At 42.7% G+C, this 25,136-nt stretch overlaps 1 protein-coding gene across 10 annotated transcripts in view; it reads right to left on the bottom strand.

Annotated features, from left to right (window-relative positions):
- Positions 1 to 207: 207 nt before the first annotated feature.
- The window catches only part of spire1a (spire-type actin nucleation factor 1a), a 73,092-nt gene continuing 48,163 nt past the window's right edge, over positions 208 to 25,136 (bottom strand). For 2 of the 10 annotated variants that reach the window (XM_088600727.1, XM_088600736.1), the window contains exons 8-19: positions 24,238 to 24,367; positions 22,211 to 22,252; positions 16,198 to 16,370; positions 15,664 to 15,754; positions 15,054 to 15,223; positions 14,428 to 14,601; positions 12,283 to 12,315; positions 9,775 to 9,912; positions 9,257 to 9,327; positions 7,855 to 7,882; positions 6,865 to 7,010; positions 208 to 6,180 (exon numbers count right to left, since the gene is read on the bottom strand). In XM_088600727.1, the coding sequence (XP_088456853.1) occupies positions 5,925 to 6,180; positions 6,865 to 7,010; positions 7,855 to 7,882; positions 9,257 to 9,327; positions 9,775 to 9,912; positions 12,283 to 12,315; positions 14,428 to 14,601; positions 15,054 to 15,223; positions 15,664 to 15,754; positions 16,198 to 16,370; positions 22,211 to 22,252; positions 24,238 to 24,367 (1,452 nt within the window). In that variant the 3' untranslated portion in view covers positions 208 to 5,924. The remainder of the gene's footprint in view (positions 6,181 to 6,864; positions 7,011 to 7,854; positions 7,883 to 9,256; positions 9,328 to 9,774; positions 9,913 to 12,282; positions 12,316 to 14,427; positions 14,602 to 15,053; positions 15,224 to 15,663; positions 15,755 to 16,197; positions 16,371 to 22,210; positions 22,253 to 24,237; positions 24,368 to 25,136) is intronic. The other 8 variants (XM_088600729.1, XM_088600730.1, XM_088600731.1 and 5 more) reach the window with 8 other exon arrangements.

A 25,136-nucleotide genomic window follows, 5' to 3' on the forward strand; every position in this document is an offset into this window, starting at 1 on the left:
GGGCATCGAAGTCTTTCCAGGCGAACAGATCTCCATAACCCATCATGAGCTATTTAAAAGAGGCAAGGGGCCTGAAACACAGTGTAGATCTCGGTCTTGAGCAATTTAAGTCACCGTTCTCTAGATTCGTCATTGAATCTCTGAAGGCAGGAAAAAAATAAAACCAACTGCTGACAAACGCACATAAAAAAATGCTGCCACGCTAAGGAGAATTGTATTGCCGTTTTTATTATCTTTTTTTTAAAAAAAAATCACCGCTACAATTTGAAGTTACAAGCTAAACATTAGTTACATGCACAGTCACAGCTGCATCAGGAGGAAGAAGATCATTAACCGTGCCACAGGCTGCGAGTCTTAGTTTTTTTTTACCTCTCTATAGCATCCTACGTTTAGAAAAAAATAATCATCTTCCGCGTTTTAAAAAAAATTCCAGTCATACTGGGGCTACATCTTTGGAACCCGAGGGAATGTCTTTGTCTGCCTTAACCCTTCAAATCAAGGGATCGTTAATTAATCAAATCGGAAATTCCCAATTTATACTGTACAACCTTTTACCGCAGTCTTTCAGAAAAACTAGCTTTTATACCGGCAGTTAAACGTGGTGCTGTTCTATGATGAATTATGCGGTTGTTGGGATTTCTGAACAATTACACTTCATACTTTCCCCACATCAAATGTACTATAGGTGGTCGTCCACAGGGTTAACTGTGAAGAGTTAGGATGAGAGATCCCCACCCCTCAGATAATGTGGAAGCTGTATCCTTACTGAAGAGTTGACCGGTAATGGTTCAAGTCAAACGAAATGTTTAAAATGAAAATGACCAGTGATCATTTTCAAATCAAATTTAACTTCAAGGACAAATTTGAACGTCCCAGATCTCCACGTTAAACGTCAAGCTGGAAAAATGCACAGCCGCTAAACCTAAGGAAAAATGACTCGTCTTAAGAGATTTGCGGAGTCGGTTTCTCAGTTCCCTCTTGTCTGGGTGTGAGGATTAAATGCTGAGAGCAACCGAAGCGATTTACAGTCTACGAGTATGAAACATGCAGACGTACAAGTACTTTGACGTCTGCGCCACCCCTTTTCTGATTCTCGACATCCCCGGCTCCCCTCAGACGCAAACCTGTTGTTTTCACACATCTGCGCAAAGATTTCCATGGCCGTCATACTTTCATGGTGTCGCCAATAACTTGCAGAACTAAATAAACTGAATCCTAAACGAATGCAGGGTATCTTCTTAGGAGACTGACGCTGCATTTCGACGGCCATCACCAGCACAATTAATTAAAATGGGTGAACGTACTGCTGTTCATCAAAATCATAATGCTCGAGAAACAAGGGTTAAACATCATAAGCAAATAAAGTAATGTACAGCATTCCAAACACTAAAAACAAAAACTATCATTTCCATGAGTAGAATTTCAGGAGGAATGTTAAATTCTCACAGTAGGGGAAATGGCCTGCAATATTTTCTGTATGGCCTTTACCGTCATGTACAAATAACATAACCACAGGGCATTCAGTGGTATTCTAGTATTCATCATATTCCTGCTGGCAAAAAATGTTCTTCTGGCCCTGTCAATCCATTAATTTTCATCTTATGTTATGGTATATATATATATTGATGGATCGTATATGTTATGCAAAAACCTTTGTTTTAACTTTCAATACTTTGTGAAAAATAAACATTTCAATGCTAAAACCTTTTTTTTTATATAAATGTTAAGCTGTTTCGCCTTTTTTTTTTCTCAGAAATACTGTCTCAAGAGCCCTGATGCAGGTGAAAATAATAAATTGGTCACTAATAGGCTGATTCAACCAAAGAGATTCAGCTGCTGCAACTAACATTGCAGAAATGTTTATGGGGAATGGGGGGGGATCAGGGTTTTTAAAATAATTTGAAAACTACACACTGTAGTGGTCCTGCTCTCCAAAACCATGGATGTGGAAGATGTGGTAACTTCAGCAGCACTAATTAAAGTAGCAAATTACAATTAGAGTATTGACTCATTAAAGTAGCTCTACAATAGTCATGTCCAGTAGTCATGGTTTTCCTTTGACATACACTTTTTTCCCCCTGCTGTTTGTATGAATCATGAACATTGCAACACACAACAAACAGGTTAATAAGAACCATCTTGGTGACGAAACACACACCCTGTACCAGTTTCATTCTCAAAAGTCAAAGAAGGAGTTGAAGGAAAATCCACAAACTAGGCTGAGAGTGACACACAGTTAACTGGACTGCCTGGCATGTTTCTGAGCTTGCCAACGAGGGTGGCTTCACACGCCTGACAGGCCAGGCAGACGAGGAAGTGAAACGAAAAATCCTAAACAGCTTAGCACAGGAAGAAATATCGTTTATTAGCAAATTTACTTAAGACTTCACACAGGCCAGGTAGTTAACTCTATGGAAAGAGCATGTCTTTAAAAACACTGTCCTTGAGAGTGCGTTAAGGGTGCACACATCTAGGTTGGTCTCTTGGAAAATACTTGGGTAAAAAAGGAGCATAAACACGCAAAAGAAATCTGTTGAGTGCCGAGTGCTGGCACCCTCTATCTCACCAGCTCCACTGCGGCAGCAGGGACACTCGAAAGGAAAAACTTAACGTAATTTTCCAAGACTGGTTCCCAGCCAAATGCAAACGGCAAACAAATGACTCCATAAAATGACAGACATACAGGACTTGCAGTTGTTAAACTGTGGTCAGAGACCCAGGTACTAAGTGCAATAACGGTCAACTGGAAACGACACATCGAAGCAGCTCAGAAAACACCAATTCTGCAATACTTCACTGGCACTGCAGAAACGGAACACCCCTGGACTTTGCTGTAACTAACTTATGAGATCAAAATACACTTTTCAATTAACAGAATATATGGATTCTACTTTTTTTTAATTTTTTTTGAATAAAACTGAATCCCCGGTACATCCAAAATTGTTAATCTATGGGTGGGACCTGCAGACCCAAGAAAAGCAAGAACTCAGGAGTTTCTCCAATACTATCAATATGTTAAAACCTACACAAGCCTGGGCATGCAAGCATGAAATCAAACTGCCCGTGATATATGAACTTCTGCCCTGTGTACCACCTACAGCCATGCTTCTGGAGGGAGGAAAAGACGTAAGGAATGATAAAAGTAAAAGTGGACCTAAAAGATTCCAGTTGATTCCATTTCTGAGGAAACAGGGTCGTCAGTAACGGACAGAAAAGTCTCAAAACACATGTCTTTTAAGGACAGAAAAGACAACACAAGCTGCCTCCCCTCCAGCCCCCTAGTAAAACAGTAGTGGAAATCAGGTGCTGTTTTGCTATGCAGTTTCAGGAGGCCAGATTCTCTTTTCTACCCTTCATGCACAAAACAAAAAAGTTTAAAAGAAAAAAGCATTTCATGGTACCCAATAAAAGTGCTGCTCCAGTGCAATCATCACTGGGAAAAGAGATTAGTATTAAATAAAAAAACAGTAATAACATCAATAATAATAATCATAATAATCATAATATCAGTAAGATAAATAATAATAAACAATTCTACACAATCTTAAAGACACCTCAGTAGGTCAATATCTTAAGACAATACCATTATGATATACAGCATATACACAAAAATATCCTACACATCGCTGCTCTCAATGACCTGCTGTGAGCAGCATAGATCAAGCCTGTCTCTCCCCTTGAGTTCATATGCAAATTCATTGCAAGGTATTTACAGGGAAAATTACATCTGGGCTCCATTCTGCACCATCCACACCAGCAATGAAGGTTTTGGCACTAGACATGATTTTCAGAACTAAAATGAATTTAGCACGACACACCTAATTGTACTCACATCCATACCACAGACGCAAATGCAAACTCATTTCTAACATGTTTCAGAAGTGGGAAGGCAACCCAGCAGAGTGGAAGGCTTAGTGTTTATCCTTAGCCTTACGACAATTCAATACGCCCACCTCAGCCTGGAGTAGCAGCCTGGACCTTTGTGCTGTTGTGAGCACGCAACCCCTCATCTGAGCAGAAAGGTTTGAATGATGTAAGAAAAACATTAATTAGGCCAAATCAGAGTCACCAGATGCCGTAACACTGCAATTTCAAAATATCAGATAATCTAGATTTGAATTCTTCAACACTCACCCTCTTTCTGCCTAATTCTCTTTGTTTTGCGAAACACAAAACACAAAAGTGTGGAGTCTGTCAACAATGCAAAAGTGTTTCGAGTTGGAATCCTAGATGGATGGCGCCCAGATTAATGAATCAATCAACCATGAGTCAGTCTAGTGCTATACCTGATAATGTGAATTTTGGTCCCTGCAAAGCAGAGTCTAAGAGGACTTTTTCTATGATGCTCTGAGTTACATCTAAATCTAAACATCAGTGCCTCTATAACTGCATTTCATGAACGGGACTAAAATGGAACTGCTTTTCCAATGACGACTTACCACCTTATTTTCTGGTAATGCATCATTAGAAAATAGTGCAGAAGCTGCAATTGCAATTATTATGGTTTAATGGCAGAGGTTTTTAAAATCTAAAATGTGCATCAAATGTGGTCCAGCATTTTCATGAATTACATTATCAATCTGGTTGCACTCTCTCTGGCACAGCATCTTAAGATCTATCACAAGTCTTGATCCACAAACCAGATAGTGAAACCAATGGAAGAGCTTAATGGCTACTAGCTCTTCTTCACCAAGCCAGCTGATCATCAGCCTAGCACTCCATCTCGCATACTGCGTGATAATGCTCTTATCAGGGACTGCTTGTACAGTAGACAGAACTCCTTTAAAAACAAGCAAGGGCTAATTCAATCGCATGCAACTCATTGGAGCAGGATATTCGTTTAAAAAATGTACAGCTAGTGGGCTGTAGATACAAAGCAATGGATTGCATTATTGATGAAAGAATTTAAAAACCCAGAATATCTTGACTTTTGAAATCCATTTAAAAGTAACATTTAAAGGTCTGATATCCATAGAATTCTATGTTCATTAAGCCACAGGCCAGAGTTTTTCCACAGGTGTCACAGGTGTCTGTGAGACAACATCACTGTACATTTTCCATTTTAGTTCAAGTCCCCCTCAACCAACCACAAGTGCTGAAGTTTTCTTCTATGTATATCTAAAAAAAAATATTTCCACGTATATTAAACTAGGAGAAAACGTTCTGATGAGAAATGTAGTGTATGGTAATATGCATGGAATATTTCTGTACATATATTGATGGTATCCTCTGTGTCATTTATGTAGCAGAGGATTTAAACTGCTTCACTCTCCAGTAGCCCTTGGCACTGCACATTAAAAACAACGCATTTTCAGTTTTAAACCTTACTCCGATTTATAGAAAACCACACGGCCGTTCCTCTTTGCCTTATTGTTAAAAAAATAATGTGCTTCATGCACCTAAGTCTTCAACAGTTTCCATCTGGCGAGAGACGAAGTTGTGCTCATTCATTGTCTTACAAGGTGGCCAGCCACAGATATTAGGAAAAGCCAGTGGGACAGCTCCGATTTCCTGAGAGGGAGAGCTCGGGGAACGCCCCATCATGCTGTGGTTCTCGCACTCCGCATTCCTGATGGGGCCTTTTCATTCGGACAGGGGAGAGGGGAAAAGGAGGGACGAGCAACAAGGTTATTTACAACACTTACAGAGCAAATTCAACGTTTTTTTTTTCCATTCCTTTGATTGGAAGAGCTGCTAATAAGAGGGGAAAAAAAAAGTCTTGCTTCCGTGTCCGATTCAGTCACGAGTGAACAACTGCCCGTTTCATCGGACCAGGCATGCCCTCACCCGCCTCGAAAGAAACGAAAAACGGAGAAATGGTAACAAAAACTTGGCTGGATCGCTCGCCTCTTCAGCCGCAGACAGACCATCTGTGTGCCCCTGCGGCGGGCGGCCCGACGACGAGGGGAAGCAAAGGCACAGCTCTACACCTCTTTGATAGTCCTCTCGGAGGGCCGATACTCGGCGGCGTTGGGGGAGGACATGTAGAAGGACTGCGTCTTGCGTTTCAAGCGCGCCCGCTTGGTGGCCAGCGAGAGGCTGCGCTTGCTGGAGGAGATGATCTCCGAGATGAACTTCTTACAGTCCACGCACACCTCCATGGTGCTCCAGTCCTCCGTCAGCTCCCTGGGCAGCTCCAGCTCCTCCCTCGACCTCTCCGACCTCTCCGACTTGGACAACCTGAAAGATCGGAACAGGACATACAGGATCGTCCCGGCCATGCCTTCCCCCTGATCCTGTACGCGTCGGGTACTGGGGCACAAAGCTGAGGAAACTGGCTTCACTTATCCTTTCCAGGGCAGCTGAGCAACGTCACCGGTCAGTAAATCCAGAAGGAGATACAAGAGCCTACAGCACACATTTGAAATGGAATTTTCCCTACAAATCAGCCCCCCTGTTATACCTTTCTTCTGGTTCTGTTGTAGACCTACTGCTAAGAGAAAATACTACAAGAAACAGACTTCATTTTCTGAGCCTTTATCAGGGATTTATTAAATCCAGCTTAAGACCCGCCTTGTTGTGACGCTCACACACACTCCCCCTCTGGCTACTTCAACTACTACAATCATGTCTCACAACACATTTGCATCTTAGGCAGACACTTCACTCTATTAAAGTATATCTCCTTTACTGTATATACCTCCTCAAACCTTGCATGCCTGTTGTCCAAATCAGGTTATTCCAAACTAAATACCACTTCATTGGAAACGGAACAATGAGCCTAATTCAGTGTACCAAACTGAATTGCTGACATCACATATTTTTGCTTTTCAAAGCACACAGTACTACGCTTCCACCTGGCTCTCAGTGGCACGTACTGCACAGGCTTGAAGGATCTGGGCTCCGTGCCGCGCGCAGGTGTACCTGGAGACAGTCCTGTGCAGACTGTGGTGCCGGTGGTGGCTGGTGGAGGGTCTCTCAGGCTTAGGGATGGCCTCCTCCTTCTGCAAGGCCGAGGAGCCCAGGGAGTAGATGGGCAGGTTGGCGTATGGCTTGGAGGGGAGCCTCATCTGTTCCGCAGAGAGCACAGCGTCAGCAGGAAGGCAGAGGCTGCAGCAGCAGGGCTGTTAGAAATCTCAGCTCCACTCGGTGAGGTTTTGAAGTTAGTCTACCGCAAATCGTTCCGGAAATCAAACATGCCGTTTCCTGCTACCCTCTCTCCCTGCCAAAGGCTTGTACACATCAGAACGGCCTTCTGAGTTACAATAAATGTTCAGAAGCATGTTTAGAAGAACACCAATTGGGCATATATCTCAATGCAAAATGTACAGAATATACTTGGGAACAGGCAGCGGGTTTATTCCATGCTGAAAAGAAAAATAAGGAAAGGGAACGTTTCAGCTGTGGAGCTTTCTTCAGGTGTGACACACCTTTCCTTTCTTTTGAGCACTGAATAAACCCGCTACCTGTTCCTTTGCAGCCTACGCATGCTGACGCAGCTCCCTACTAGAATATACTTGGTATGGGAATACTAGTTTTATCACAGAACGTAGCTCCCACTTTTTGCAGTTGCTCTGAAATGTCACATACTCTAAAACATGGAAGTTTTTTTTTTCCTGCAAGCACAGGGCTTACCCTACACAGTGAAAATACAAGAACTGAAGGAAAGATGACACAAGCAGACTGAAGGATATGGGAATCTGCTCGAAACACAAGTCACACACAGCATTACAGCACAATCTCATGCTTTTTAAATACTCGCAGGACTTTTGTCAATGGGATCAAACCCTACTATCAAGAGTTTTCAGGCAGATTTTATATAATCCTTAAAACTAAAGAAAACCAGGATTCAAGATGCTATAAATGGATGTATTAAGAGAAGTTTAAAATATATAATTATGGAGCTTGACCTACCTTCTTACAACACTGTGAGCAAACTGGCCTATATGGGACAGAAAGAAAAGAATTTCAAATCCAAAACCGTACATCAACTTCCTCACTAAAACATGGTGCAATGCTGGTAAATGTGTTAAATGATCATTAAAATTGGTTCTGTAAGTTGAAAACGATGTGACCAAAAAAAAAATCATTTTCACGTAAATATTGATAATTTTGCAGGCAATTCTCGTCCCCCAAAAGTCCATGCCCGGGTTTCCAGCCACAGACAACAGATACGATGTCTAAACCGCTGTACAAACAGCTCCTGACTGATGTGCGTCACTGACACGGGTCGACTGCACACAGCTGGAGAACGATGAAGTGTGAAATGCTTCTGCTCGCAACTTTCCATCCAGATGAAATTCAGAAAAGAAACAAAATCTCTTTAATTAGGACACCGTCTATCCATGCTAACAAATACTTGACTTGCAAGAAGCTAGCCAGCGGCCATATTATCACCCTGCAACGCACAACTGACAACCCACTGAAGCTCAGCAGATGTGAGACCTCCTGGGAAAGCTAAGGTTGCTGTTGAAAGAGGCGTTAGTGGGGCCAGTAGGGGGCACTCACCCTGCAGTCTGTGTGGGCCCTAAGGCCCCAGTATAGTGACGAGGAACTATATCGTAAAAAGTCGCTGTCCTTTGGATTAGACGAAAACAGAGGTCCTGACTCTCTATGGACATTAAAAATCCCAGGGTGTTTCTCGAAAAGAGTAGGGGTGTTACGCTGGCATCCTGGCCAAATATCCCCTTGGCCTTAACTAACCATGGTCTCCTAATAATCCCCATCTCTGAACTGGCCTCATCACTCTGCTCTCTTCCTCGCTGATAGCTATTGTGTGGGGAGCGTACTGGCACACTTTGGTTGCCAGTAAATCACCCAGGTGGGGCTGCATGCTGGTGATGGTGGAGGAGAGTCACCATTACCTAGAAAACGCTTTGAGTGGAGTATCCAGGCAAGCGGTATATAAATGTAAGGAATTATAATTATTGACTCCATCCAGAGCATAATGACCAGTCATGACAGGACAGAGAAACAAGACAAGTTCCCCAACTCTCTTCGCCACTGACTCCTGTGATGGACCTTGGGAAGCACAAGATGAAGTAGCCAATCAAACCTACACAGAAGGTCGCTGGGACTTTGGAAGGAACACTGTCACATGCAATGGCCACAAATCCCAGATATCTCCAGGCAGCAGTGCTAATGGCCACACCACTGCCTGAGGATACCGAGTTTAACATCTATCCGTTTCTGACTTTATATGAGAAATCTTCAAAGCAGGCGTCATTTTTAGTGTCAGCAGCTCTCACTGGGAGGCCAGCTGAGGTCAAACGAACAGGTTACTCCCATCTTAGACTTCCATAACTGAGTGAATTACCTTTTGCAAAACTGGCAGGTGTAGGACCAAGTGAAGAGGGAGAATCTTTTAGTTCGGCAGCAGAAACACAGCTGCAGGAAAAGAAATTGAAATGGTAATTTCCGATCAGCACATGCCCCAGTGCTCCCAGATTCCACGTACGTCACGGATCAGCCCACAAGAAATGCAGTCTTTTCTTTTCCTTTGCTATTTTTTGTATTACTTTCAATTCAATTATTATTTCAGAGCACATTACACAAACAAAAAGCAGCAAGGGGACTGCTTTACCCTATAACCATTTCCAAATCCATTTTTTCTTTCTTTTTCTACACAAATAACTATTCAAAAATTTGTGTCCAGAAGAACTATGCCTGTATTATTTTAGTACTGCATTGCATTTGGCAATATCTGCACGAGAATCTTAGTTTAAAGCCCCACTTTAATAGAGGAAAAAAAACCCACAAAGTGCAAAATTAGTATTCATATCTAAACCCTAACAGGAGAGCTACAAGCTCACAAGTGTTTGAAATGTGTCTCACCTTGCCTTTCTTCAGTGCATTGTAAACATCCTTGTACTGCTGGAACTTCTCCAGCTCTGCCTTCACCAGAACCTGCCTGATGTGCATCACCTCCTCCACTGTCAGGGCCAGGCACTCCACTGGGTAACAGAACTCCTCCTGAAACACACAGGCCTCGTCACCATGACAACCAGGGCTTAGCTCTTGAGCCTGGGCTTCAGCTGTCCAGGCCAGCAGCTCAGGGTCCCACAGTAAGGGAAATGGCTTTCAGACTGACCTCAGATGACAATCCCTGTGTGTCAAGGGAACCAAAGAAGGCTATCAAGTGATATTGGATAAAGGCTTGTATTCATCGCAACATCGTAATCGTGCAGAAAATAAAAGAAACATTTAAAACAGCCTTATTAGCCATAAAGTTTTCTCGTGTCTAGTATTTTTTGCAGAAGAAAAAAAAATCAAGTTTCATTGCTTACACTTACCAGTGAACTGCAAAAGTATTTTGAAAGCTGGGAATGTCAGTGCAGTAAGAAATTTAAAGATAAAATTGTCAAATGATTCAAAACGTGTATAATAAAATAGAATAAAGGAAAAATGTGACTGTTACATCAGACTGTAGAGCTACTGGGGATGTCACAGTATACGATTTTCACAGTCTACCACAGTGTAGACTGCAAAAGCCCTGAAAATTAAAATCACTGGAGTTGAGCCCCATTCATTTCAGTCTGCTGGCAAACTGAACTCCTGCTTCAAAGTGCACTTGAATGTACTGTGGTGGTATGACACAGCAGCCTCTATGCATTTTTTGCAGTCACAGATCATTTCGGGATCTGGGCTCCATCTGGTTGAAAAGCCAAGTTTCACGTTTACGTAATTTCGTCACTGTATCCAACTAACATTTGAAATACAGCTCCCAAAAAGCTTCCCCTGGGAGATACATACGGAAAGAAGAGATGGTTCAGAATTATGTTGCCTATTTAACGTGACCTAGAGAGAATGAGGTGATTAAATGCATGTTTAATGTAATATCAGTACAGAACAGATGTTCCTGACAGAATCTTTTTTTTTAAATCTCACATAATACACCTTTTTCTATCACTTGGTTTCTTAAATTTCCACAGAATCCTGCGGGAACTGCTGATAAAGATGGAAGGGATTTCTTTTCTACAATAAGGTAAGACTTCCATTACATTGTGGTATAGTGTACACTGGGACAGATGCCATATGAAATCTGTAGTAGCTACTGATTACCATGTTTTATCAGTCTGTCCTTTGTGGGACCCCGGCTGCCATGCCACATGTGACTTCACTGGTAAGAGAAATCCAGACTCACAGGGTAGAGTCAGGAAAAGTCTCCTGTGTTACAAGTAGATCACCACAACCAGCACAGCACACCCAGAGGCTGGAAAACCCTGTGCTGATAGACACCTTCACCATCAGCTGACATCATCAAAGCTACAGGAGTCCCCATGCAGGATTTTGGAATAATGCTCTATTTCCCCAGGGTAAAAAAAAAGTTACGTGTACCAGGAAGTAGCATAAAACCAAAATTATATTTCTATCAATTTAATATTTATATTGTACCTGAAGAAGCCACATAAAAAAAAAAAACAGAAAAAAGTGCTGTGGTATTAACTGACCTTTCAACAGTAATCATGTATGCGAAGACAGTATTCATGAAAGGACATCTCTTTTATCATTCTCTATAAAAAAGGCTGAGGTAGTTTATTTAACTTCTCCAATATCTACTCTCAGTTGCATTTTGAGGTCTGTGATTTGATTGTTACAGTACACTGTGTTCAACATCAGACTTAACTGCAGTATTCAGTATAACCTGAGCCCCTTTAATTGTTTTTTTTTGTGTGGGGGTGCCTCAAGGGCAAGAAAACGGGAACAGCCCACAGACAACTGAAGGCCTCTGAAGTGACATGTCCATTATGATGACTGTGTGTATTGCAGAAGATCAGCTGGTTGCAACAGATGCAGAATTTTGGAAGCATGTGGTACTGTATGCATATCCAAATTGTTGTAACATAGTAAACGAGAATGTCTTAATTCCATTTAAGGATTCAAGAGAAAAATATGCCTGAATTATAAATATGTTCTTTTCCTGAAGACTGCATACACACATGCTGTACATATCTACAGAACAATTCTTTTACTCTGGGTCAAGAACATTTTAAAAAACTTTTCTTGCTCAAACTACAATGTGATGAAGCTAAACATAGAAAAGGAGATAATTTCACACCTTTAGCTTCCCTGCACATCTAGAGTTATAGTTGCCAACATGTGCTTCACAGATTCTACCAATTAAACAACTGCAATTTGCTGTAAAGGCTCTTAGTTTTAGACATTTTCCCTCACTGCGCGGTTTAGAAAAATAAAATCTCACATCTCACATCTCTTGGATCTCAACATATTGGCAACTATATTTTGCAAACACCCTTAGTTAGGTTGTGTACAAGCTGGAGTAATGCAGAGATATGCATTGTGTTAGTATCCCAGGAAAAATGGGAGGTTTACAGGACATACCGGCTTATTCCTGCTGTCCATCTCAACACGCTCCTGATCATTGGGATAAATGACACACGTAAGCAGCACATACTTAAGCTACCGATTGAGCCACACCCCTCAAAGCCTCCTTGTAGTGGTACAATCAAGGGATCTTGCCAGAAAGAAGCATCTCAAATGCAAGAGTTGCATTCCCTGCCCTTCCTGGAGGTCAAAGAAGTGACCGTGTGATTTATTTTCTAGAATGAAGAATTTCTTGGGGTTCACTTTTGTAACGGAACTCCAGGCCGAGCAGTTTGCTCATCCTCACTGCAACCAAATTCAAAGAACTGGAGAGTCAGAGCCATCAGAGGCGCCACTATAAAGTAGATAAAGCAGCTGATTATCCTGAAGGTTGCAGGTTGCAGCCTATCGCAGAAGCACAGAGCACAGGGCGGGACAGAGGGCTCTTCCCTGTCCGGAGACGACTGTTCTCTGCTGGACACCATTCATCTTGGGGGCCACAAATAAACGGGCAACTTCGAACAGTCAATCAACAGTCATCGGGCAGCGGGAGAAAACAGCGCGTTCAGTGAAAACCTGCGCTAACCTGCGCAGTGCATGAAAACTCCACGCAGGCAGACGCCCGGGGCTGTAATTGAACTCAGGACCTGAAGCTGCCAGCCACCATAATGTATAATTGTGCCACCCCCAAAGGCTTTAATGTATTTTAGATGAAAACAGTTGTTCTTTTTTGTTAAATGACAAAAAGTCATATAGGTATTTGTATAGCAGAGGTTATCATTCTTGGAATGAGGCTGTGAGATTATCCATATTGGGGAAAAAATGTAAATGCTAGTGTGAATGACTAAAAAATGGCAAAAGACACATACACAATGAATAATAAACAATGATTTTTAACATTCTTGCCAAACACTAATTTGTTCTTAAAGCCATTTTTATTTGGCAGGTTGGAGTCTGTGCTGTTCAGAAAAAAAAGCTTATGCCAAAAACCTTAACTCCCCTGTTATTTTGTGTTACTTTTCCATTTTCTATCCCTCATATTCCTAGTTTAGTGTCTTACACTCCATTGTGTTTTTCACAAAAGACAGGAGTGCACAAGGATTTACTGTTACTGTCTGGTTATAATATGTCGGAGAAGTCCTGAATACACAGACTGATTTCCATTAGCTTTCTGCGGAAAACGGTCCTTCCTGTATTGTTGGAGTGGGAACTGCAGCTAATGTGCCAGTTTCTTCGGCTCCCAGAAACAATTGGACAGCTTGAGCTCTTCCATAATCCTCACTGTTCCCCCAGATGGCAGATAACACCCCAGTAGAGGGTTAGAGGGTATGGTAAACCTTGTTCTCTCTCTCCGCCACATTCAGCAGCTCACTCACACTCTCATCATTTACAGTCACAGAGATAAATCAAGAACTACAATTCTGTGATAATGACCACTCAGCTGTTCTCACATCTGGAAACAATGCATTGTTGCAATTAATAGTCAGTCACCAATTTAAACACATACTGTACATTATGACTGCCTTAAGTACCCATATCTAAATGTGACGGTCATTATTATACTTGTAGATTATGCATCTTGGATAGATATTTCCTGATGTATCACAAATAACTTAACATTAAGGATGTGTGAAATAAAAAATATCACTCTGTGTTAAGATCAAAGTTAAAACTCTGCATCCTTATAAACATTGCTAGATTACCAGCATTGTAGGATTATTCACTGTTGGTGCTCTGTTTAAACAGCATTACACTGATTAAGGAGAACAAGACTACTATTTATTTTCACACTAAAATCTCTTCAGCACTGTGGCAGAATCAGCAGCAACAGGCTTATTTACCAACTCAGACTTCAGTGAGGACAAACTCATTAGGGTCATTGCTTTCTTCCCCAAGTGCAGGCTCTCTGGTAACACAGTCCTTACTGCTATAGCTCAAATCAAGCAAAGAAAAGCAGGTTGTTTCTGTTTTTGAAAAGACGGCAGTGATGGTGTTGATCATATTACCCCACAGCAAAGAATGATCAATCATCAGATTGACAGTGCCACCTAAGCTTGTGAGTTTTGCACACAGCAACAGAGCTTAGGCGTCGACGTGATCAGAAAGCAGACAGAAGCGAGAGAGCGGTGGATTCTAAGCCAGTGCTACATCAAAGAGGCAAACCTTTCTGCGTTTCCACCTGCTGAAGAAAACTCCCTCACACAGAGAGTACACAGCCCCCACTACACCGAACACAGACGCCTCAAAAGGATGCGAGCTCAGGAAAGAGACTGTCTGCAGAGCCGAGTTACTGGGGCACAATGGGATCCTTGGAAAAAAACCCAATATCCTTGTGACCTGAGCAATAGACATAACGAGGGAGGGGTTTAGTCAGAGATACGGTCACGTCATCTTCATGCATTCTTACATGATCGGCACTAGATTCTGTTACTCGCTGCTCAGAGGTAAGTGGCGACACCAGACTTTTTTAGGAGGAATAACGGTGACCTACACATACGTCTCATGTACGAAAACAGGCTGCCCTGGACTCAAGACAACAGCAGAACAACAATATAATACAGAAAAAAGCAACATTACAACTGAAATGTAAATCGTAAAATCGTCAGACAAAAAAGGTGAAGTGGCCTCTTGTTCTGTTTGGTGCAGGCTGTTTCTGTTCAGAGGTTAGCAGCTTTAGTCTGGCAGGCCTGTTCCTGCACTACTAAAAAGCTAGGCATCCTGGACACCCAAGTCACAAAACCGACCAGTCCTTATTGGGTTTATGACGCATGTCAGCCTGAGGTACTTACAAGAGACTTGGAGCTCTGTCGTGAAGGGGGCATGAACTGCCGTACGTTCGTGGGGGTCTCCTTTTCGATGGAGTGCCTCCTCTGGGGGGGCTGGCGTCTCTCGGGCTGGGGGGTGGAGGAGATGGGAAGGAACTTCGGAGGAGCTGGAGAGGCGACAGAGACAACCGGATCTTGTCCCCGAGATTGTAGCACGAGAGTGACAAGGTTGTGCAAGGGGGGGGAAAAAAACGGTTAAACTTACAAATAATTCCTAAAAGGAGACAATACCAAGGACAAAATAACTCCTGGATTCAACACGCATCCCACACAAACACGGGGTCTTGGTGGATTTTGGTTTATGTAACAAAACAGGCCAGCTCAAAACTTGATCTGTAATGATGTTGCGGTTTCCGTTCTGGTTCAGGATTTGATCAGGCCTTTAAATGTTAAGGGCTAGATGAGAAGTGTGGAAGTTGAAATCTGAATTCCTGTAAATGAAAATGTTAAATATTCATTTGATATCCCCCTGGGCTTCTGTTCAGTACACCTACTCGACACAGCGCTGCAGAAACGCTCTGTGTGGGTGCACATTGCCAACGCTGCAGTGTTATGCAAGAGAAAAAAGGCTCACTTTTTCTGCCGACAGCAGAGTCGGGAGACATGTCATCCACCTGCGATGTGGACATACTGGAGCTACTGACAGACATCCGAGTGGTCTCCTCCTGGAACACAGGCACCGAGTGAACACAATAAAACAACATTTCTACACTAAGACCTGTTTCGTTTTAAGATGCTCAGTGTTGAGTAAATGCACAAAGGAATGCTTGCGTTGTGACTATGCTGTTGATTGTTTCATTGTCTCTCATTCAGTTGCTTTTCCTTTGTTTAAAAAAAGGTAGAAGCCTTGGTCAAACAAGACACCATGACAACTGACAACACGACTTGTTCTGGGCTTGTAACTAGGAGGTTGTGGGTTCAAATCCCAGCTGAAACACTGCTGTTGTACCCTTGAGCAAGTAACTACCTGAATTGCTCTGGATAAATACCCAGCTATGTAAATGGGCACAAATTCGAGACCCTTTGAATAAAGTACACATTTGTAATTACGCCCATTTGTAATGGGAATAAAAGGCTTGAAACACTCCACTGCTGCAGGCTGGTATACCTCTGAGTCAGAGCTGTCCAGCTCTGCGAGGGTTGGTGCTTTCAGCAGCCTCTTCCTCTGGATGGTTGCCTGAGCCCCGCCCACCCCATTCCGCTGACTCTGAGCTGGCAGCTTTCCATTGGCCAGCGCACTGGCTCCGCCCCTTCGGGGAGGTTCCGGAGTGGAGGACACATCTGCAAAAAACAAAAAACATTTACGTTCCGGCTCCTTCATGCCACTGGGGCAACAGGCTTGAGTCCTACCCCTAAAGGACTTAGTGTTTAAAAACAAACCCTGTACCCTAAACGCTTCTTTCTTTCTGTCCTACAGTATGTGAAGCAGCTCTTGCGCTTGCACAATATTCTTTCCAAACCTCATTTTTTTAATGTCAACTACTGTACTTGAGTTACAGAACCACAGAAAACATTCCCGACTGATGACCTATGCTACTCCATTAACAGGAACATTTATGCTGCCTGCACTCTTCAAAGCAGGGTATACAAGGGGTATCAACACATCTGGAGAACCGATGCATATTGTCCCCTAAACACTGGGACACCCACACAACAATGAACACTGCAAGTCTTGGAAGGTAGAGGGCACTTGAAGTCAACGGGCCTACTGCGATTCTTTCCTCATGATGTACTGCAGTCTTTTGGCAATGTCAAACCAACCCATCCCTTCAGCTCCCATGGATCCACACCTTTGGGGCATCAGGGGCTTAAAAGCCACCAAAAAAAAACAAACTAACAGTTTGAGCTTGGTCCACAAGGGTTTAATCAGAAAACATATGAACCAAGACCTTTGCCATTTCATTAGCATATCTTCAAAAGAGATCACACTGCAACTCGCAACTAGCAACCCGTTGAAGCTCAGCAGGTGTGAGCCTGGTCAGTACCTGAATGGGAGACCTGGGAAACAGTAAGGTTGCTGCTGGAAGAGGTGTTAGTGGGGCCAGCAGGGGGCGCTCACCCTGCAGTATATGTGTAATGCTCCAGTATAGTGATGGGGACACTATGCTGTAAAAAGGCATCGTCCTTTGGATGAGACTTAAACAAAGGTCCCGACTCTCTGTGGTCATTAAAAATCCCAGGGCATGTCTCAAAAAGAGTAGGGGTGTTACCTCAGTCTCCTGGCCAAATTTCCCCCTGGCCTTTACCAATCATGGCCTCCTAATAACCCCCCTCTCTGAACTGGCTTCATCACTCTGTTCTCCTCCCCACTGAGAGCTGGTGTGTGGGGAGTGTACTGGTGCACTATGGCTGCTGCTGCATCATCCAGGTGGGGCTGCACACTGGTAATGGAGGGGGGTCCCCATTACCTGTAAAGCGCTTTGAGTGGAGTGTCCAGAAAAGCGCTATATAAATGTAAGGAATTATTATTAGATCCTTTTACACATTCAAGGGTTATCTTCTCTATCTGAATTATAATCTGACTGAACGGACTAATTACTTTCACACAGTGCTCAAAGCAGATATAACAATTTTCTAAGAAATGGTTCATTTTTCCAACAAGGAGCATCTGACATTCAGAGAGCTCCAGGACAGCTATTCCTTTCCAAGTACGCATTCCCAGTCCTGCTGCAGCTCTATCACACGATCATGCCACTGGGTGGGATTTCTCAAAGAGGAGGACATGAGGTTCCCTGCACAGCCCCTCACTGAGCCTGGGCATCTTATGATCTGCAAACAAAGAAGGCACGTTGCAAACATTACTGAGATATTACTCACTTGGAATAAACTAGACTAAAAGATTACGGAGAACTAGAAAAAGCAGGACCCAATCTCCTTCACCAGACATCTGCTGCCAGCTCACCACCTTAAGATGTGAATACAACCAGTCTTAAGCTCATAACATCGACATTCTTTCCCTACATATATTCATGGCTGTGCATGAAACCTGAATTGCAGGACCATGAATTTCCTGTGAGATGAACCATTGAGAGTACAGGCTGTAGATTTCCACCATTTGTTTTCTACGCATCGCACAACAAAGAGACATCAAACAATTGTACAAAAATGAGGTCTGGGGTGCCACGGGGTGAACAATTTCTTAATTGCAGGAAAAAATAAGCGAGATGGCCATAGAAGACACATGAACAGGAACAGGAGTCTGATAACTACACACTCTGACCAACGCATTGCTTTAAGAAACAAGGTACAAATGGTATAGAAAGTAATATTTTTTACCTTCGTCTGAGTATGGAAACAAGCAAATGAAATATTTCCTTATGACATCAGTTAGCGCTTTATATTGGCACCAAGATACATGTGTAGACAACTAGACTAAGAACAAACCTTAATACTATGCCTAATGTCAGAAATAATACCAACTGACATTGGTATCTACAGTTCAATAGACAGGACGCCAAATGTTTCTTAAATAGACTGGGAGTGTCATGGGATAAGTATTTACCTTACTTCACTGACTCAGGAGTGAAACATGATCCGAAGGATACAAAGAGAAACTGCATAGTGTACTTAAAACCGAGAACAAGAGACGTTTCCTTATACAAACAGCGTGGCTAGGGTTTCATCTCTGTCCTCTGCTTAAATCCCAGATGCTGGTCTATTGTAAATTCATATTGCAAAAAACAAGGTGGATGTGGTTTGGCAGGATTATGGGTTCAATCAAGCCCTCCTAAGACATCCCTGGATGCCGTCTCTTTTCAGATGTGTTGTTAGCTCTGACATTTATTGACACACAAAGCTGCAAGACATTAAGATTATGAAGTGTACATTTCTGACATATATTAACCCCCCCAAAAAAAGGATAAAAATAGAAAACTATCCTACAGAAGAACAAAATACTTTTGAAAAATTGATTCCAACACCACGTGAGCTAGGCAACAAAGGGAAAAAGGCATGAATTCCGAGCCATGAGGGCATTTTAAGGTTTGATCTGCGTGCTGTGTACACGCTGAGGAAGAGGACAGCTGTTGTGTGGAATGTTTGCAAAGAGGCACTTCTGTGTAACTGGAAGGTGCAGATAGCAGTTGTCATAACATGCTGATATCGCACTACATATGGAAAGCTTTATGAAGGTTTTAAATACACATACCTGTACAAGAGTCTCTCTCTTTTAATGTAAAAACAATTGGCAGGAGCTAAACCCTAAAAATCCACAGAATATAGCAGACTTTTGTGTCTCCCTATTATCATATCCTGAAAAGCCTTTTTGTATGAAATAAGGGCTTTTCAAAACTTTGCTAAACTGCACTGTGAAATCTCGCATCCCGTCAACATTTTTCAACAAATTTTCTGGCAAACATTCACCAGATGTTTAAAGGGATCATTAATCATTAGTAAATTATGCTTTTGGATCAAAAACGTGCAATCAAAGGGGGAAAAAAAAAACTTTAAATCGACGATGTCTACATGGGGACTGTTAATCCTTCCGAGAAGTCTGCATTCCTGTTTAATTAAGCAAGTAACTTTAAGGGGCACCACAAATAATAACACAATGTGAGGTTATGAATGAGAGAAAGCTATTCGGCCCACCTATTGACAAACTCACAAATATGGACTGTGGGGATTTGTCAGCTTTCAGCAGCTACCTAGCAGTGAGTGAGCGATCACCCTGAGCCACACCACTTGGGTTGCCAGGAAGAGTTTGGCTGCTAGCAGGGGTCTCCATGGCAACACACTTGGTGCGCAGGGCCCAGCCCACCTCAGGCGCAGGTGTCGTCTGGCTTCTGCTCCAGGGTCAGGAGGTGCTGTACGACATGGGGAGCACGCTCCCCGACGCTCGGCTGACACATTGCTGGCCCCTCTGAGTTTCTGAGATCCAGGAGAGGTGGCAGGGCCAAAAAGAGGCCCAGGCCCCAGCCCTGGTTGTGAGCATCCTTGACGAGGGGCACACAGTCCTTGCACGCACTGACAAGCACACAGGACTCTCTCAGACTTTACATATACACATCATGCCAGCGGCACTCAGAGACGTAACAGCGTTCGCATACCAATTGTTTTCTGTTGAACTTGGATGCTTACACGACGAGAAGGCCTTTCTCCTTGCGAGTATAACAAGGCAGTGCCCCCCCCGCCCCCAGTGGTGGCCAAAAACTCATAAAATCTTGTGCTTTTTCAGCTTTATTCTTAACTTAGATGGTTGTTTTGTGTATAACAATTTCCCAAGGAAAACAACAACAACAACAACAACAACAACAACAACAGAGTACATCTAGTAAAGTCGGGTTCGATTTTAAAAATACGCTACACAGACATCCCGCCAGTGCAACAATCATGCCCTTCCTGAGCCAGAAAGTAAAGCAAAGCACTTCGTAATTCTTCACTAAAGGAATAAACAGCTGCTTTGTTATTACTTGGAGTAAACACACCACGTTTACAGGAAAACATTTTCTTCTGGTCCTCTTTTTTTATCGGCTTTTCTTCCTTTACAGAAAAATTAAAAACCAGGAATGCGGTCAAAATTCATATTTCTGAAGCACCATTTCATCCAGGGTTCTCAGGTGAAATTCCTGCAAGTCCTACTGTCTTTGTGATTTTGTTCTAACCTAAGCAGTCACCTAAACAGTTAAATCGTTGGTAATGTTCAAAGTTTTTTTGTTAAAAATGATGTGTAGTGACTGGCTTTGGTATTCTCTGCGTTTGTCTGATACAACCAATACAAACCTTTTCACATATTTAACTGCAGCAAAATGGTCAATTAAAGATAACAGTGGTGCAATTTCCCTGAGTCAGTCCCAGCAAAGTACTGCAATTCTACCGAATACCTCTGAAATCACTCATTATCTCATAACGCTCCAGACCTGTAAAAAGTATAACTGATGTCTGGTGGTTACTCATTACCTGTACCACAAACCAGCTGTGGTTGTGTGGGGTTTATCCATAGGAATGTAAAAATAAGATATTTCCTTGAAAACTATATCAGAATGAATCCTGCAGACTTTTCCAGCCAGTACAACTTGGCAGTTTCTGGGAAGTAGTTGCTCCTCAGGCTTCCCCAACCTCAACCCACAGTACTAAAGCAGGACATATGACAATACCATGACTGAAAGCAAAACCAAAAAACTTTGTTTTGAACAGTACGTTCCCAGGCAGACAATTCTTAGCACAGGACACATTGGACGAATCGGCCGGAGTGCAGGCCACAACACAGACAACCCACTCACGACACAACCCAAGGAGTGGACAGCGTGATGGATGCCGGTTACTCTTCAAGCACTCGTCACAGAACATCAAGTCCATCACAGGGGTTAAAACTGGTATCAGCAGGTAGTTGGTTACATGTCTCTACTCACTGCTGGCATTTCTTGGCTCACAAAAGAGAATTCTAAAGTGGTGTTCTCTCGAGGCTGTGCTTCTGTGATGCGGGATTTTGATTGTGACAATAAATAAATAGGGTGTAAAATCAATCCTCTGAAATGATTCCTGCAAGGCTCAAGCCAGCAGTGGTTTGTACAGGAACTCCTAGAGTTCAAAACCTGAGATAGCCAAACAAGTAAAGGATGAACTTAAATACTGAACCTACTGGAGGAATTGGAAGATTCTGAGGATCAAGAACTGCCTCAGAACAGCACAGGGTATCTGTAACAAGGGAATAGAAGCTTCTGTATTATCTGACTCATTGCTATACTGTAAATGCAGAAGCCCCAAACTTCTTTAAAGAAGAGTGGTGCATTTTAAAATCTCTAAAAAGGTCTCGGGATTCTTATTATTTTTGGTTGAAACCTCAAAGGCAGTATCAAATGTTCTTTCAGGCAACTGTGCTTTGTGAGCGATCACTCATGTTTCATACAAGATTGACAAATTAAAAATAATTAAATGCACCTAGCAATCCAGGAAGGGTGGGGCTGTAAGTTCACAAGGAACCTTAAGGAGATTTTACTGCTGATCCAAAACGCACTCAAACTTCTGTGATCGGTGCTTGACCAAGTGCTACAGCCTGAAATGATGCTGGTGTTGCAAATCCACCACCCCCCACAAACGTAAGCATGAAATGGGCAAAGCACTTTATCATGGACTGGTACAAGCACAGTAGCCAGGAAGGGTCAGGTAACTTAAGAGATCTTTACCTGACAAGTCAAAACTGTAAGACATGCTAAGCGGTCGAATTACTGCAAGAAAAACAGTGGGATTGTTAGAGTGGCACAAATTGAATTAAAACGGAAAAATAAATCATCATGTACTGGACAAGCAACTGGTTTAAACAGGCAAATCAATTGGTAAAAACTGGGCTGAACGACCCCAGAAAAAAATAAATCAAAGAATTATTTTGTCTCAATAAATCCCTTTTGGATTCAACTTGTCTTTTCAATTTTGTATTGCACCAGGATTCTAAAGATCTAACAGAGTATGTTAAACAAACAAGTGAACGCAGAAAGTGTGTTATTCTCAGTTAAGGGGTTAATCATGAAAATGCACAACAGCACAAATTACCTATTTATATCCTCAAGAAAAGCAAAGTTTCAGTGTAATATTAAATAAATATTTCTGGAAACAAGGCTCACAAATTCTGCTTTAAAAAGTTCAAACTAGCTTATCAAGGGCACAAGCATCAAGTCAAACTTGCATTCAATTCTGGTCATTCAACAAAGAAAACATCTGTAAGATATAAACCAATTAAAATGGTACTACTTAAAAAAGTCAGGGTGTAACCAGTTCTGTAGGACATTGTAACATGTAGACCCTTATTGAACATTTCAGTTATTAAAAAATGGGTGAACACTTCAGGTGGATTTAAAAAAAAATCCTTGTTAAAAAATATTTTTTATCAAATTCTTATGCATGCATTAAACCATGAGAAATTAACTATACAGCTGTCAATTTAACTGCATAATTGTAATGAAAAGATCCAGAAAGGATTGAAAGAGACAAAGAGATCGAGCATCAATTTCACGATTGAACAGTGGTTCCCAATACTAGCCCTGAGGAAGCCCTTAATCTGCTTGTTTAACCTTCTTGTCTACCTAGTTTTAACAACTGTTCTTAGATTAAAAAATACACAACTTTAAGTGCATTGGTTACCGCAACTTCAGCACACATTCTCTCCTCAGTGGCTTCAGAGTTTTACGCAGGTCCAACTGGTCACATTTCAGCCAGGGTACTGAATGTGTGTAAGGGGGAGGGATACCAGCTTTTAAACCCATCTGAAGTTTTTAAAATCTGAAAACAAGTTAAAAACTAGGCCTCCAATGCAAAAATTGAACCCAGTTAGCCTACGGTAAAGACCTCAGCTGGAACAGAAAGCAGAAGACACAGTGGGCCCTTCCAGGCCCAGGGCTGGGAACCACTGTAAAGAGAGCCCACGTCATGGAAAGGGTGAAAGTTGTCGGACAGCCAAGTGGCAGAGAATGGCAGCGGTCGCAGATCAATCCAAAGCCCTGATCTGCACAACTTTCACGTCATGTACTCAAAGCATGCTTTGAGATTCTAGTATTGGCACCACCCTTCACCATTAACAGCTTTGACAAGATGCCATTAAACTGGATTTTTATTACTGGATTCAGGTGAACATCTAGCAACATGTTATCAGGGTGTTGACCAACGAAGATAAGCCTGAATTCCAGCATTAGGCAGAACAGATAAGTTGCTAAACCTTTCTATTAACATATGACTGGCAGCCCCAAGCTGATTACACATGTACTGGACACAAAGCATACAAATGCACTGGGAACCACCTAGGGAGCACCACATAACAAAACCATTTGGATCCATAGCATGACAAATCACATTTCTGAGTGCAATGCCAATCAACGTCACCTGCAACTTTCATTAGCTTTACATCACATCTCGGGTCTATCTCCTTTGCCAGCAGAAAACTCTGTCAATCAAAAGGAGAGAGTGTGGAGTTCGACTGCACTACCAAAGACCAATCCACCGCTTGGGGCAGACTCGGACAGTTAAACAGATGTTAAGTACATAATTTATTCTTCTCCCCTCTTATCATCTACACCATGAGATTTGTGACCATACCGAGAGTCATTAAAATGCCAACAAATGCTATGGGCTCCCACACTCTGTGGTTGTGTTTCTGACCTCTATCGGTGTTCGATCGTATTGATCCACCCTTCCGCGCGGGGGGTCCGAGTGGGCAGCTCACCTAGCCTGCTCCTCCTGATCTCGTCGGGGGAGACGGGGCGTAGCTTCCTCTCCGCCTTGATCTCCTCCAGGATGCGCTCGTGCAGGCTGCGGGGGCGCTGGGGGTAGGGCTTCAGCTTCCGCGCCGCCACCTGAGCGCACACAGGCCGCGAGACGGTCAGTCCACCCTCTCCGTAGGCCACCCCCGTTGACCACCACCCCCGCCCCCCCGCCTCAGTGCCGCCCCCTGCTGCTCGGGTGAAAGGTTAACCAAAAAAGCCACACTGCAGTCTGCCCGCTGGGACGTAAGCCCTTCCCACCCTTCACAGCATGTCTTCCTTTCTCTTCCTCTGTGAGAAAGGAGATGCAGCTGCAGAATTTGGGATCCCAGGTTATTACAGTACGTGTAAGAAAGTCATCACATGCTGCGTTTTTTCCCCACCCAGGCAAACGAGGCAATTTTTAAATCTTTCAAAAATACACATTCACAGGAAAAAAAAAACTGGGTTTTAAGTAGTTTTCCGATGTTTAAAACCAAGTAAAATTCACCCCTCCTAAAAAGCAGGTCGGAGGTAACTCTGTCATGTCATTCATGCCCAACATGCCTATTCATTCCAAAGACCACATAAAATTATTCAACTTAATAATCATAGGCCAAAAACAGGGAAGTGGTTTTAACGACTTGAAATGTCCTCTTTGAAACCAGTTACAGAATGTGACAAAGGCCACTGAAGGACTGTTTCCGTGCAGCTTTGATCGAACCTTACGATCAAAAGGCAAACCGTGTTTACTCCTGGATTAGGCTGAAAAACTTTGATCCACCCGCCAATCGCAAGTCCTACGTTTCTAACGTAGCCTCCCGTGTCTTCTGTGTTTCTGTTGAAAACCTGCCCCTGGGTGAAACGCATCCACTCCTATTTG

This window comes from Lepisosteus platostomus, chromosome 12 (genome assembly GCF_059453375.1).
Source record: "Lepisosteus platostomus isolate fLepPlt1 chromosome 12, fLepPlt1.hap1, whole genome shotgun sequence".
Classification (NCBI taxonomy): Eukaryota; Metazoa; Chordata; class Actinopteri; order Semionotiformes; family Lepisosteidae; genus Lepisosteus; species Lepisosteus platostomus.